At 43.9% G+C, this 16,029-nt stretch overlaps 5 protein-coding genes across 5 annotated transcripts; 4 read left to right on the forward strand and 1 right to left on the reverse strand.

Moving 5' to 3' along the window:
• Window positions 1–131: 131 nt before the first annotated feature.
• Window positions 132–484, forward strand: Bfra_010579 (uncharacterized protein; the record flags this gene model as incomplete). Its single annotated transcript, XM_037340910.1, has 2 exons — window positions 132–203; window positions 308–484. The coding sequence occupies 2 exons, from the start codon at window positions 132–134 to the stop codon at window positions 482–484; spliced, it is 249 nt and encodes an 82-aa protein (XP_037186553.1).
• A 3,544-nt stretch (window positions 485–4,028) lies between these two features.
• On the forward strand, window positions 4,029–4,744 carry Bfra_010580 (putative pci domain-containing protein; the record flags this gene model as incomplete). Its single annotated transcript, XM_037340911.1, has 3 exons — window positions 4,029–4,131; window positions 4,192–4,268; window positions 4,352–4,744. 3 exons carry the CDS (start codon window positions 4,029–4,031, stop codon window positions 4,742–4,744), a joined length of 573 nt encoding a protein of 190 aa, XP_037186554.1.
• A 1,809-nt stretch (window positions 4,745–6,553) lies between these two features.
• Window positions 6,554–9,877, forward strand: Bfra_010581 (uncharacterized protein; the record flags this gene model as incomplete). The annotated part of the gene is made up of 1 exon (XM_037340912.1): window positions 6,554–9,877. One exon carries the CDS (start codon window positions 6,554–6,556, stop codon window positions 9,875–9,877), a length of 3,324 nt encoding a protein of 1,107 aa, XP_037186555.1.
• Window positions 9,878–11,404: 1,527 nt separating this feature from the next.
• On the forward strand, window positions 11,405–12,196 carry Bfra_010582 (uncharacterized protein; the record flags this gene model as incomplete). The annotated part of the gene is made up of 1 exon (XM_037340913.1): window positions 11,405–12,196. The coding sequence occupies one exon, from the start codon at window positions 11,405–11,407 to the stop codon at window positions 12,194–12,196; it is 792 nt and encodes a 263-aa protein (XP_037186556.1).
• A 1,100-nt stretch (window positions 12,197–13,296) lies between these two features.
• Bfra_010583 (putative glycoside hydrolase family 55 protein) lies at window positions 13,297–16,010 on the reverse strand (the record flags this gene model as incomplete). Its single annotated transcript, XM_037340914.1, has 6 exons — window positions 13,297–13,496; window positions 13,566–13,759; window positions 13,811–13,903; window positions 13,954–15,163; window positions 15,213–15,665; window positions 15,710–16,010. 6 exons carry the CDS (start codon window positions 16,008–16,010, stop codon window positions 13,297–13,299), a joined length of 2,451 nt encoding a protein of 816 aa, XP_037186557.1.
• Window positions 16,011–16,029: the final 19 nt, after the last annotated feature.

Raw genomic sequence — 16,029 nt, forward strand, 5'->3', positions numbered from 1 at the left:
ACCTGATATCGAGATGGTAGACTTCATTGCCCACGAAGAATACGATGACTTCACAATGAAGGTCTCTCGGAATGGAGGTTCCAAATGTGACCAATAACATAATATCTGAATCTAGCGACTGTTTCGCGCCAATGGAAGATAATTATATCGCGGCGGACAAAAGGAGTTGTGGTTCGGATTGCGAGGCGGATATTGAAATGACGGTTTTAAAGGATTGAATCATGATAAACTCAATGAATATCACAATTGACAATCTCAACAACTCTCGACAAATCAAGGACGATCGTCCCATGATTGACAACAAAAGATAAGACAATACAATTGGGGCACAAAAGCAATAGACGTTGAGATGCAGAGTGAAACACTCGTTCGCAACAATCACACCAAGGAGGTGAACTACACATCATCGGTCTCAATCAAGCTTTCTTCAGATGTCGATTTGAGTGAAAGCAAACCAACGATCGCGCATCCCTCCCAGCAATGAATTCATCGTGCAGTCCCAAATCCCTCTTCTAAAAATTTCCCTTTCCTCTACGTCTCCGGGTTTCTCTGCTGTTCACCCCCCACGCCCACTCATACGACCGCTATCTCCGGACAGCAAGATAGAATAGACTTTGACAAATCTTGCAAGTGATATTGAAACCAAAATTAGTGTAGCAGTGAATAACAAAGTTGGGAACAATACCACAAAGCCGAATGTATTCATCAGGTCAAATAAGATGATTTAGCCGAAGACAAATTTGATTCAGAAATCTTCGAATAGACATCTCTGAATGACATCTTGCTGGAAATTGTTGGGAGAGGCGTCAAGAGGGTGTGGTGTGTAATTTGAAGGGTATGGGAGTAACTTTGTGAAAAGAGACTGCGAATACAGGAGGTGTACCGAAAATATGACTTGATAGGAGAAAGCGACGAATAGGAGTGGAAGCAAAGCGATCTGAGTATATAAACTTATTTTAACCAATGGCTCAGGGGACTTCATAATTGATTACCCTTGGCTGTTAACTTTTCGGACAATAAGGGGACCTTGATCTGTGCTTGAGTCATTTCAGGCGAAACTTCTCAATTTGGTGCTCTCATTCATACATGACCCTAAGTCGGTCGATGGGATAATTTGTAAAAATTCAGGAGACTCCCCCTTGATACTTGAACTTGTCTAAGAAAGAGGCCTCGCTAGAAATTGAGTTCACTCAAATTAATATCTCGTACTCAGGTCCACACGAGCCCGAGGTATAATTGAAGGAAAGTCAAGATGAATGAGAAGAACAAAGTCTCCAATTCCAAAACACTTTCAAAATTGAAATGATGCCCAAGAGCTTTCCTCATCGCCAAATGCAATTTCAATTTCGAAAACCTCCTAATCATGTGTTCGTAGATCACATGTGGGTCTTGGCACTCGTTCGTCTCTATCGAGGAGTTCAACATTTTTGACTCACCGTTGACGAATGAACGAAGATTACGCCGAACATCCGGAGCTACCGGTCCCGAAAAAAAACCCCCCAAGTGTCGCTAATTTTTAGTCGTTACCATAATTTTTCTGTCATAGAGACACAGTAAAGTGGTCAGTGGTGAGTCTGTGACTATAAGTCTTGAGGAAGAGCCCGACGAAACTAAGATGGTATCCAGCTAAACGGAAATAGTCCGTTGAGCTAGCTCATTAGTCAATTGGGACGAGCTTCTTGATTCGAAGAAAAAGAAAATCGTAGTCCGTGAACTTGAAAGAGGGTTTCTTAGGTTAGCTTGGATGGTTTGAGATGAATGATATTGTTATGCAGATTGTTTGACGATCGGTGTAGATTTGGTGAGCGTTAGGTTGACAGTGTAAGGAAAAGGAGCAACGGGTATTGGCTAGAAATGAAGGAAAGCATGATCTTTGTGAAGAAGTGAAGGTTGAGTGGAGCAGTAGGAGCTTCAAAGGGAAGGAGTTCAAAGAAGCGAAGATTCATAATGTAACAATGGGTACTAGGGTGGCTTCAAATGGAGAGAAGACAGCAGAGGACAATGAATTATATCATGTGTATGATGCTGTGCATACTGTAGATATATGTAAAGAATTCACATTCCTTGATAATAAAATAAGGACGGGTCGTATTTGAAGATATTGCATCCCTTTGTGCATTTATTTGTACCCTTTGTGACTGTGACTTTGCACTTACTTGAGTCTTGTGTTGTACCTTGAAGAGATCTCGGATGTAAACAGAGGAAAAGGTGTAACTGTCGCGAAGAAGTGGATATTTTCAATCTAACCAGATCTATATTAGCTCCGAGTCGCCACAATTGCCGTGAGCAGCTTCCCGGTTGCTTCAGTGAAAATGTAGTCAAGGTATCACTCTTGAACCAATTACGATGGATGCTGAGTAGATGCTGAGGAGATGCTGAACGCAGATTCTATCAGATCCGATCATCAGAGCAGAGCGAAGCGAAGAAGCCTCCACGGCAGTGGCCCAGCGGAGCGTCATCAGACTGATTACTTACTCACTTACTATTTCACATTCATCAAACATCAAACACCAACGACTTCGATAGAGGAAGGAATAAGACAAAACGCTTTTTAGGGCCGACGATTAATCATATCCGATAAGAATGGAAAGGAAAATGACTTATTAGGTAGAAACTGGATCGACTTACGTTGTTCATGCTCAAACCAGTCCACTTTAACCAATACCAGTAATCAATTGAATCCTTGTCGAATGAACATAACAAGCTTTTTAGCGTCTCAAATCAGGAACGATTTGGTTTGTGATGGGAATTTTGAGTGATAAAAAAGCGATAAGAAAGGAGGAAGGGGAGGGAAGGATAGAGAAGGGTGGATGAAGTGAAGGGAGAAAGGGAAGAAAGGGAAGACAGGGAAGACCGGGAAGAAAGGGAAGAAAAAGTTGCAAAGTAATTTTATTTTTGACCAGGTCACGGATCTCAAGACTCCATTTTCCCATTTTGCTCCGAAGGCAATACTTATTTAAGTTAGTCCCGAGAATGAACCCCCTTGATGGAAAAAAAAGGAATGAAATGAGGGGGAGTATTACATATGATTGTGTACTTTATCTATTACTTTGGTAGGTCGGTACAGTCGTTGCATCAGTCGGTACCGAAAAAGAAGATATAATTATTAGTAATAGTGAGGACGACGACGACGACGACGACGAGAGTAAGCTTAAAGAAAACACGAGCAGAGAGACTAACAAGTCAAGAAAGTGTATACCAGTCGTACCAGTAATATCGACAACAAAACGCCAGCGACGACAATGACAACAATGCGAGTTTCATCTCTCATTGGTTGATTGGATCAAAGTTGAAGAACGTGTGACCGTAGCTAGTAGATATGATAAGCTTGGCAGGACATCTGGTGCGCCAGGTACCAAAAGACATCCAAGTTATCAAAGTCACCACCAAAAACACTCAAAACACTCAAACCACTCAAACTAATGCAATACATGAGCAAGGATTGACGTGGAGGAAATCCAGATAGATTGACGAGCTAACCTTATCTCCGTTAGCTCCCCTGTTAGAATTCATTGATTCGTCTTCACGCTGCTGCTGGATCCATGGTCTAACCCAATGCGATCATGGCTTTCCCGCTTTCCACCTCTCTCATCCCTAGTATTCTCCGATGGTAACCTCTTTAGTCGCTTTTCACCTTTGAATTTTGCCATTGGGACTTGCCTCATGCTAGTATTTATTAGTATTTATTACTATTTATTACTATTTATTACCATTTGTTCACGTTCACCTCTTTTTATCTACCACCAGTGCCAATACATTTTCACGATAAAATCTAATACTGCACCCCAACCACCTTCTCTAATTGTTTAATAAATAAATAATAAATTCCATCGCCAATTCCCGTTCCTGTTCCCTTCCTCCTCCTCCATCTTTTCTAATAAATCTCAACAATCCATATTCTCTCTCAATCGTCAAATCCAAAGATCTCCGAACAACTTCTCTTCCATCTCTCGACCTTCATCCTTTCCAGGAATACTTAATAATCAACCTTGTTCACTCTCAACAACATCCCACCACCTTCCACCATGATGTTCATCAAGTCAATCGTCGGTCTTAGCATTGTTGCTCTGGTTGCAGCTCAATCGTCCAACGATACCATTGATCCAAGCACTATCGACGCCCCCACAAGATGTACGTTCTCTTTTGAATCTGTGACATTCATGATACATGTGTACTGATAACAAATCACAGCCCAATGGTGCACCGCCGAGATCAACACTTGCGGTACTCTGTGCAGTGGTGCAGTCGACGCCAATTCCTGTGACACTGTAAGTAAAATCCGTTCTCACTAGAGTTCTTGCTCGATATCCAGTTGGACAGCGTACACATGCTGACCTCATATTCTTTTCAGGATTCCTTGAACTACACCTGCACATGTTCTTCAAACGGATCCACTCCAGGTCTTGAATACTACAAACAAACCTTGCCAACCTATATCTGCGAAACCGTTTACGCAAACTGCATTGCCGCAGGTGAGAACGATGCCGCCGCTCAAAAGCTTTGCAAGGAGACCGAAGCAAAGGACTGCGGTCAATTGGATCCAGATAACTACACCGCTCCTGCCACCACCTCCGCAAGTTCGACCGCCTCCGCAACCGCCACTGGTACTTCCGCTGCATCCGCTACCAGCGCTTCTGCCGCTGCTACCTCTTCTGCTGCCGCTTCAGCTTTGAACATTGGTCGTGAATATGGTACCGGCATCTTCGCGGCAGGTGTTGCTGCTGTCTTTGGTTTGATGCTTTAAACAGGAAGTTCGGACGATGGATTTGGGAATAATTACAATGATCTTTGTATCTCTACAAAGAGCATGAGATTTTTTTTTGAATCATCCGATGATGATTATGTGTATAATTTTTACGCTTCCACCTCATTGTTTATGTTTTTAGCGCGTGTTTTTGTGGTTTTTTTTCTTTTTCTGATTAGCATTGGTGTTTATGGCTCGTGGTTTTCACGTTTCTACATCGATCTATATCCATTAAATGTCTTTGAAGGCATGTAAGAAGTGGCTGAGCTGCTAGTTTTATCATAGCAGATATTTTAATAACGGTCAAGGGGGATGATTAATGATTGAGATGAGATTGGAGGATGGTAGCTGATTGAGCTCGACTTCAATACATACCACATTCATATACTGGCGTAGCATAGCATAGTATATATAATAATGCGAATGTGCGTGTCAGAAACTTTTGATTACCTTTTGACTTGAGTGAGATTGTGTTTTGTTCACTCTACGAGGGATCAAGCCTGGGATTGTGATGATGACGGCAAACAAGTGTTCAGCAAAATCTCGGTGGAATCTCGAGATATGCTTTCTATTGATCTCTTTGTTCTCATCGACTCCACTGTCTTCCTCTAAGAGTTGTTGTATTCCGCAAGTTCTCACGGGCGTGAAGGGGGAGGAAGGAAGGTTAATGGGGTGTCCAATCACCGCTACAATTGAAGATGTGATGTATGTGTATCTATGACTCTGCAGGTAGGGAGTGAATTGGATCTACTATGTTTTGAGAGGGTTCTGATGCTTCTTTCGTGGGGAGTCTGGTATTGTGATATTGGGATTTGGTGATGTGGGTGTATTGTGTTGTGGTGTTGGAGGGGGGGAGTTGGAGTGGTAGGGTGTTGGGGTATGAAGAGGAGGAGGGGTGGATATGCTATTCTAGGGCTGTGAAGGGGGAATGGTGGTTGATGGTGGTTGATGGTGGTTGATAGCGGGTAAATGGCGGATATGGAGGGATGAATTGATATTTGAGAGAGGTGGGGGTGGGTTTGGGGGTGGGTTTGGGGTTGGTTGTTGGAGAGGGGAGTTGTGGAGTTGTGAGTTGTGAGTTGTGAGTTTTATTTTGAGCGATAGGGCTAGGAATTAGGTGGACTTGGAAGGGAAGGAGGGAGGGACGTGGATTAAGGGAAGGGAAGATGAGAAGGGAAGATGAGGGAGTTGTTTGTGAGGAATGATAAGGGCTTGTTGGAGTAGTTTTATTTTTGATACTTGGGGTGAGGTATGAGGGATGAGAGATAGTGATTGCCGTGAGAGTTTTCTTCCCGGGTTTCTTGTTCTTTGAAGGGAATCGATGGACAGGATTGATTCTTTGTGTTAATGTCTTTGTCCATTGACAATGGAAAGCTATCCATCTTCCCTCCAGTGAGTGATGGATCTCTTCTTCCTATAGTACCTTTGTCTATCAACAATGAATATCTCCATCTTTCATCTTATTTCCTCTCTCTTTCAACCTTCATTCGTCTCTTTATCCTCTCCTCACAAACCTATTGTCTTCATCATCTTCATTCGAGTACTTAAACTCTTACCGTCCCCATCCTTCACTCAAAAATCCAAGAAAACTTCACAACAGTCATTCTATCATATCCTTCTATCAATTGAACTAAATATCTAAACACTATAGCTAAAATTACAAGTAGTTGGCTATTCTACATTTTATAATTCGTACTAGTAAGTTCAAATTCGAGTTTCATCGACTCACATTACACATAGATATACACGATCAATAGGTTGATCACTACAAAACAAACACATATATAGAGATATATAAACAAAGCAAAGATGAATATCGTACACGTCCCCAAGAAGACTCCGGTCTCACCAGATACCCCCTCCTTCGGAATCGAATTCGAATTCCTCATCGCGGTTCTCGCTCAACCCTCCATCGAAAACCCCAACCCCTCCGATCCGCGAACCGTCTACTTCCCCCCCACCCCGGAAGATAACGCCCCAGCCTACTTCCAAATCCCCGTCGGAAAAGAAGACTGGGCCAACGAATGGTCCATCTACGCACACATCAAACGCAGTCTCGCCTCCATTGGTCTCCCCACCGAACCCGAAAAGGCCAATTCCAATTTCGCCATGTGGGAAGTCACTAGAGACGGCTCCATCCAGCCTCCCAAACCCCCTCGCCGTCGCAACAAAAAAGCCTACGCCGATTGGCAAGCTTACACCTATTACCCCATCGAAATCCGCACTCCCGCATACTACTACTGCGAAGATGCGCTCCGAGACGTCGCCGATTTCTGTAAAATCATGCGCAGAAATTACCTCGTCACCGTCAACGAATCATGCGGTCTCCACGTCCACGTCGGCTACGGAACTCAGGGATTTACTCTCCCGCATCTTCGTCGTCTGGCCGCTATGATCCAAGCCTTCGAACCGCAATTCGATTCCATTCATCCTGAACATCGCATCGATTCCCGTAACGATTATTGTGTTTCTTTCCGCGGAAACACGTATTTCCAGTGGAAATACCAGCAGGATCATGGAAGATCCCCGCGCGTACTCGAAACCATCGCGACGCTGCTAGCGTGCGAAAGCAGAGATGCTTTTCGCACGTGTGTAGCGAGTGAGGGGGCCGCAGGTGCGTATTCGTTTGTGGGACATAAAATGGCGTGGAATTTTGATCGGATGGGGACGGAGACGCGACCGCACGAGAAGTGTTTACCGGATACGGTTGAGTTTCGGGGACACGAGGCGTCGTTGGATGCGGAGGTGGTGGGGAATTGGGTGAAGGTTTTGGTGAGGTTGGTCGAGTACTCGAGGAGTCCTGAACCTTGGGGGTTTGGGGAGTTGCTTTCGAGAGCTAAGGAGGAGAAGTGGGAGAGAGGGGAGAGGAATCAGAGGATTGCGGGGAGCGGCAGATATGAACCCGGTGGGGTTATGTATAGACCTGTTTTTGGAGAGGAGTGGTGCCGCTTGGTTGATTTACTTCGAGTTTTGAAACTAGAGGGTCCGGCTCTGTACTATGAGCAAAGAAAAGGTAGGTGGTTGGAAAATGGAGTTTATAATCATTGGTATACGCAGGCTCCGAGCGAGTATGTTGTTATACTTGTTGATGAGGATCATGATGATAATGATAATGATAATGGAGAAGATGACAAGTCTTCACCTTCATCAAAAACATCTTCGGGTTCGAAATCCGGTCGTTTCGATCCTTTTAGTCCTAATCCTATTACTCCTGCGAAACCGGATGAGAATCCTGGCGAGAAGAAACCGGAAGGTGAGGTAACAACACCGGTTGATCTATCACAATTCGGCATCGATGTCGGATTTTCCGATCCTTCTTCTTCCCCTTCAACAAAGGTAAGTCACCCCCACCCCCAACCTCAACCCTCATCGGCGAAACCATCTAGCGAAAAATCCGATTCTTCCGATTCTTTTCCTATGCGTCCAGACGCTGGAGTAGCTATCGAGGTACATCCCGCCGCTTCTGATATTTCTTCCGAGAAACCAGATGTTGCGGAGCCAGATACAAATACCTCGGAACCTAAACCTACTCCCACCCCACGCACCGGGTTCCAAGTTCCTTCTGATTCTTCCTCTTCAACTACTGATTCTAGCACCGAATCAGTTTCCCTCACTCTATCTCACTATGAACGCGAAGCCGTCAAGGCTCGCGCGGTTATGGCGAAATATTGGGAGGAAGAACGGAAGAGAGAGAAGGAAGAGGCGGAGAAGAAGTCAGAGGAGAGAAAGAGAGCAGTTGAGGAGAAGACAGAAAAAAATAGAAAAAAGAGTAGCATGGATATCGGAAGCGAGAGAGCCACGAGCGAAAGAAGCGCAGGCTCAACACCCGATTTTGAGGACTTGGGGGCGCAGGAAGAAGAAGTATGGGAGCCACAGGGATGGAGAGGTGTAGAGGGAGAAGAGGTAAGCGAAGAGACGAAAATCTTCGAAGAAGAAAAGAGACGCGCCGAAGAGCAAGAACGTCGGGAAGAAAGCATCCGTAATCTCAGACCCGGGATCGGGTATCTAAGACCGGTTCGTCATCCCCCTCTCCGTACTCTCCCCGGCCCTATAAAATTCACCAAACGCAATAAGAACCAACACTCGCATCTTCTTCAAGGCACCACTCGTGCCGAAATCGAAGCCCTCGCCCCCAACACATCCAACTTCCTCGGACGACCCTTCCACCGCGCCTTTCGCGCACCCTCCACCCCCTGGCTCGAACACGCGCCCTCAGGCGCCGGCATGGATCCCAAGCGCAACCCGTACCCGGGCCCCAGCCCCTTCATGAACGAATACTTCGCCGCCGGTCTCGAAGACGCCCTCACCAGCACCCTCGGTGAGCCCTGGACCTGGGACCACGGTCTCCGGACCCGCTCCGCAGGCCTCGCACACATGCTGCGCGGCCACCAACTCTACGAAGTCTCGCCCACTATCAAAAAGCGTCTCTTGGGGTACAATTTCCTTCTCGAACATCACACTCGTGGGAAGAAACTCCATGGACTTTTTCCCGCGCGCGCACATAATGTCGAGGGATTCGAAGCGGCCGAGGATCGCTGGTGGCGCGGACAAATCGCCGAAGGGGAGATTGTGAAACTGGAACGTCAAGCGGCGAATTCCAATGAGGATGTTGCGCTGACTGCGCTGGAAACGCTGGAGGCGTGGAGCATAGGTGATCGTCAGTATCTCTACGAACCTGAGGGTGTACAGAATCCGTTTGCTGCGGGTCCGAGAACACAGGCCCAGGCCGAGGAGGATATTAGTCCTGGAGCGGTGGTTTTTGGTCCGGAGACGGACCCGAATGCGCCGATGGTGCCGAGAGATCCGAGGGTTGAGGAGAGAAGGGGGTTTAGGGATATATTCTTGGCGGATCTGAGAGCGAGGAAGGAAATGGAGGATCAGGAGGATAGGGAGCTGGAGGAGGAAATGGCACGTGTAGAAGCGGAGAAGAAGAGGAGGATGGAATTTGGTATTGCGCTGATTTTGAAGGCGAGAGCTGAGGCTGCGGAGAAGGAGAAGAAGAAGAATGAGGAGGAAGAGGAAGAGGAAGAGGAAGAGGAAGAGAAAGAGAAAAATACAACTGGAGCGGCGCCGGCACCGGATAATAGTTGGGACAGGGGTGATGAGGGGGGTTTGGGACGGTTTAGAGAGTAGGTAGGTGGGAGGTAGGTTTCTTATTTCTTGTCTGTCTATTTTATCCGCACTTGAATTTCCTTACTTCGAATCTCTTTACATTCAATTTCCTTACATTCAATCTCCTTGTGTCAAGTTTCCTCATATCAAATCTCCTTATAATAAAATTATAATAAAAATAAAAAATACAATCAATTAATTAATTAATGTGATTCTTGTTGAGATCGTGACCTGAAAAATCATGAAGGTGATAGTGACAAGTAATAGTAGAATATGTGATATGTGACGTGTGATAGGGTCTTCTTCTCTAGAAGCCTAGATATAGTGTATACTATATAGATCTCTGTGTTTATTGACATGAGAAGTTTGCGAGCAATTTGTGAGGATTTTATTGTGTTGATGGTTTTTGTACTTATGTTTGGGTTTCGATGTTGCTTTGTTTCTTTGTGATTTTATTGCTTTGTTATTGTGTATCTAAGGAAGGAAGGGTATTCGTGATGAAATGAATATCAAATATAGTAAGTAATTAGACAGTCAATGGATATAAAGCTCCCCCTTAAAATCTGTCCGTTCGTTATGATATTGTATCTAGATATCGATATCATTCTTAATCTCACTCTGATATATACATCAAAGCCAACTTGAGGATTGAAAGTATATTGAGTAGGTACTCCAGTTTATAATTCTATGATTATTACTATTCTTGTGATAGTTGAACTTATAAAAAGCTGGTAGTACCTATGCATGATATAGATAAGATCTCGGAGCGTAGCGTCTCGCTAGCTAGATACCATCTATGTATACCTACCTAGGTAGCTTCTTCACGATTTTATATTTCATATTTCGAAAGTCTACTCGAGTATAGAATGTTGTGTTTTGAGTATGCTTATCTAAAGAGAGTTGACAATGTGATTATAATCAAGTATTAAGTCTATGTATTGAATGAGCGAAACTTATTCTTGTAGTTTGAATTTCAGACTAACATCGATCGTATAGGCTCTGATTATATAAGCACTCTTCGACTAGTAGGTACTCATGTAGGTATCTCTTTGTACGCTCAATATCGGATTGAATATGTGTAAGAGATAGATATCAGCGGATTGAATTATATCGATCCTTTACTTCATGACTCTTAGGAATAAGTATACACCGTTCGAGTCACCAACACAAGAACCACTGACGAGAAATTTTGACAGCTGATCAGGTGCAAGGGTCCCTCCCGGTGGCGAAGAAGAATATGTGCTTCCATTTATGCATCTCCATATAATCTTAAATCTTTACCCCTCACTCATCGTATATCATCAAATCTCAAAAAGTCAGTCGTATTTTCCATCTAACTACCTAGTTTTATATCCTTATCTTTTCTCCCTCTTCAAAATTTCTAAAGATTCGTGCGCGCAAAAGTTGTCTGTATGTCAAAAACCCCCTTCCACACAATATTTAATTACTGATAACTGCAAGCTTCACTATCAAAGTAACTTCCTCCAAAGATTTTCATCGTGATACAAATCTTTCCCACCTTCTATCTCCCAAGATTGTACTCTTACAATGGAAGTCGAGAATGAGCCCAGATCCCCACCACTCCCTCAATCGCAAACCTCGAAACTCAACTTTCTCGACTTTACTATCGAGATTCGACTAAAGATATACGAGGAACTTCTAGTGGCCCCAGAACCATTATCAGTTATTTTTACTTCAAGCCCAGATGATCCAGCACAATTAATCGCCATCAGAGAAGATAGCGATTGTTTCTCTCCCCAAATACTGCGAGTCAGTAAGCAATTCCATCACGAAGCGACTCCTCTTCTATATGGCAATAATCGATTTCACTTATCACGTTTGCATAAAGAATTCGGAGATCGCCTGATGCCGTGCAATGAAGGCATTGTTAAATTTCTCACCCAGGTGGGAAATTATAACGCAAGCTTGATTCGGCATCTGGGAATCTATTTTCCATTGACTAGGAACGATTCCGACCCGGACCCGGTGAAGACTCAAGCTCTGGACTTCATTCACGACAAGTGTACTAGTCTTACAACTGTGAGAATCTTGCTGTGGAACAGTTGTAATCTGGATCGAAGTTCTAGGGGAGTTAAATTGGACGAGGCTGGTAGTAGCAGCCTCTTTGCAGAAGATTTGAAGAGAATAGATGCGCAATTGAAGAGGACTTCTTCGCTGAGAGAAATCAGCCTCGACTTTTGTATTTGGGGTCCATGGGAAATATCGGAAATTGATGACAAGGTGAGACAATTGATACATGATTGTGGTTGGAAGGTTCAGGTTACGAAGGAGGAAGAGGAATATGAGTGTGAGCTCGGTCGATTTGGGTGGTTTGACTAGTCATAGATCATAGATTGCAGGAAAGTTGTGGAAGGCATTACGAGAAAGCCATGAGCGGTACTAGAGTCGAGTTTGAGCGTCTTCAAGAATGATTAATTTGTGTCTGTTGATTTTGCAAACAGTCCAGAAGAAGAAGTGATTTACAGCGAAGACGTAAGTTAAGATAAACGACCACTATTAGATACTGTAAAACCTTGGTTTGTAGTATTGTGGAGAGTGAAACAAACAATGAGAGTGATATGTTAAGAGCCAAACTTTAACATCTATCACAGGCACCTAGGCTTGCTACTCGCGTTGCTCCTCAGACCCCAAACCATTTCCTTCCTCTCCAGATTAAAATTCATTCCCCTCATCAAAATTTCTCCCTATCCTCTCAATAACCACAAATAAAAGATTTCTACACTTACGCTTCAACAATGAAATCCCCTTCCCTTAAGTGCTATCCATTCTGACCCCAGAATCATCCACCATGAATATCAATTCCAAGCCTTGCTGTGTCACACCCCTCATCGCGATTACAAGGTTCAAATGAGGAATGACGGAGGAGGCTCGCAAGACAGGGATTGAATTGAATGTAGGGATCTACATGTGATGGAATTTAAGGTTATTTCCACCACTTATGAAAGATCGATAAGGTGATAGGCTAGCGATAGACGAAGCGCTAGGTAGATTTTGAATGTTTAGGATATTAGTTCTCTCTGGATGGATTGTTATAATGAATGTAGATGTGGAGGATGAGATGAACAATTGACTAAATCACTCATGATGATTTCCACAAAAGCATTAGCTATTCACGAATTCAAATCATCCATTTAGTAAGTTCAGTATTTGATATGTGCAAGTCATAAAATATCGCGCAGGGAAGGAATATATATATGTTCATGTTATCCAAAAAAGAAAGATAGATAGACATAAAGCTGCAGCAAGAATAAAGCATCGCTTCCTCCGAATCCACACCTAACTGCCAGACTCCAACTACAATCTACTCACTTTAAAGTATCCATTCCAATTCCAATTTCAATAACCTACACCTACACCCATACAATCTGCATGTTCGCATATCAACGCGCAAAGAATCTCCATCAAAAACGCCAGATACTCTAACCAGACTTATACAATGTAATCAAAGTAGGATAGACATTGATATTCGTACTATACACCGCTTGACTCTGTCCGTTTCTCGTAATCATATTTGTGGTGCCAACAGTAGCGAGGGTGTAGATGTTGACGTTTGAGATTGTACCTTCGAGACTGAAGATATTGGTTTGACAGTTTTCGGGGCCACCAGCGTTGGAACAAGCTGTGAGGTTTTAGTACATATTCTATATGGTTCATGGGAGTTGAGCATAAAATTCAGTGGAAGACATACTGGTAGAATAATTATCAAAGAATGAGTACAGTCCCGCTCCGTATATAAGAATATCATGAGAATTGATGATTCTCAACCCCCAAGCTGCAGCACAGTTGCCGGAATAACCTGCACAAGAAGTACTAAAGTTAGGATCATTGAGAGATGAGACAACGCCGAAGGGTGTTGGGGCAAGCGGTTGTGGTTGATAGTATCTAAAGATCATCAGTTAAGATTACATAAGAACAATGGATCAAGGATCTTACGGTGTTTCGGTCTGGAGAAAGCCCGCAAATATGTTCTTTGTATTGGCGAATTGATACTGGTAAAAAGTGAAATGCTCAACTCCAGTACCCCAACTGCCAATTGTTAGAACGTCTCCATGATATTTTCAGGAAGATAAACTTACAGCCAGATTTGTCCTGCAGTACTCTCGATATATAGACCTCTTCCTGCATAGATGTCGAGTTGTCTCAAAGCTTGATCATCAAAATCATGATCAGCAGTCCAAATCCACGAATTTTCCATGTACAAGCCACTGGCACCTGCTGTAATATGCATGCCCATATAAGCAGCAATGCAGTTCGAATTGATCGTGGTAGTGGCTGGATTTTTCTCGCATTGAGCAACTTGTAGGTTCGATCCCGTGAAACCACCAATTCGTGTGTGCACGTCCCACATTCCAGATGGCGTCGAACCGGAATTTGCGAGGTTCCATTCGATTAACGTTGCACCAGCTTGTTGACCTTGTGTTGAAACCAAACAATCACTCCATTCGACATGTCCCGTCTGACCAGCCGTTCCAACTCGTACGACAGGTTGTGGACTATTCATATTATTGAAGAAACTGCCACTTGACAAGATGGTTGAATATGATTCGCCTACAATTCTTGAACCAGGAGGGATTGTTATTGTGCTTGTCACTTTGTAAGTACCTGCATCTATGAAAAACACGTTCCCAGCGCTTGCTGCATTGTTGATTCCGCGTTGCAATGCAACGGTGTCATCGGTCGTACCATCTCCTACTGCACCATTTGTCCTTGCGCTCGTGAATGATGAGACTGACAAGCCATTGTACTGAGGTTTCGATTGAGTGTAATATCTGTTTCCACTGAGTAGAGATGCAGGCCGACTGTTTGGAGTGATGGCGCCTTGGAAATCAGAGTGACCACTAGGAACATATTGGCGGCCTTGACCCCACCCAGCAATGGTCGTGCTTCCACTTGTACCAGCTAATATCGTCGATCCACCACTCAAAGTAACAGCTGTGGGAACATTACTGAGTACCACATTTTCAAGTATGAGACTACCAGCTGTATCCGGTGTCGCATTAGGTGTGTAAGCAGTTATGATTCCGATCGGGGTATTGGTGATTGAGCTGTCGATCAAGATGACAGATCCCACAGTTTGAGCACTTGAACCTCCTGCCGAGATATCAATTCCTTTTTGACAATTGTTGATGCTGATGCCGTGGAACAACCATCCCCAATCCCAGAACATGCTGATTGCCGTAACACAGTTATTAAAAACCAGATTTCGCATGGTAAATTGCTGGTTTCCAATAGCAGCACCAACAAGACCGCCGTTAAAGGTAACATCAACTATAAGTCCAGCAGAACCTTTTCTCAACGTTAGCATGGAACTCTCTAGATTTTCGTTTGTACTTACCACTTTCACAGAAAAGACCAGTATGTTGAGTTCCTGGAGCAGAACTCATCTGAAATACAACATTTTGTAAACTTGTTGCTTGGGAAGTTGGCCAATGCAGACCTGTAGCCGTGGTTCCAGCTGGAATGCTAGTCATATCAAAGATTATGTTGCGAATTTGCCTCAGAAATACATTGGTGGAGCCCCAATTAAGGACAGGGGAGTAGTATGGATTTGCATCGATCAAACCGAAACCAACAAAATTAGGTGTGGCTTTAAGAGTCGGTAAGCTGTTTGGGTTACCAATGATTTGAGTGAAGTAGTAGTCTACTATCGATGATGATATCACGTAGGTTCCAGATGGAAAATAGACAACTGCGGGTGTAGTTGATGTCGAGGAACATCCTTGACCACATCTTCCACCGGCACTAATAGCCGCATTGATAGCTGCAGTATCATCGGTAACGCCATCACCTAGATATTGTTAGCAAGGACCCTCGGTATATGGATTGACTTGCCTTTTGCTCCATAATCTTTCACGTTGCGGTAAACTTGGTATCCTGAAGGACCCCATGCGGATTTTCCTTGATGTGAGATTTGTTCGTACCAATAAGGGGTCGCACGAGGAATGATCTGGGACATGTCTTCCTTTGCTGAGATGACTGCGGTATCGGAGTGCTGTCCTTTGTTGTGCACATATGGTGCGAACTTGTTCATAACCTTCGCCACTACCTTTTCAACCTGAGGTATCTTGAACTGCATACATGATGACTGAAGCACCAGGGAAAGTAAGACTACGCTTCTAATCACGTTCACCATGATGAAGACTTGAATTGTG

Source organism: Botrytis fragariae (assembly GCF_013461495.1).
Source record: "Botrytis fragariae strain BVB16 chromosome Unknown tig00000797, whole genome shotgun sequence".
NCBI lineage: Eukaryota > Fungi > Ascomycota > Leotiomycetes > Helotiales > Sclerotiniaceae > Botrytis > Botrytis fragariae.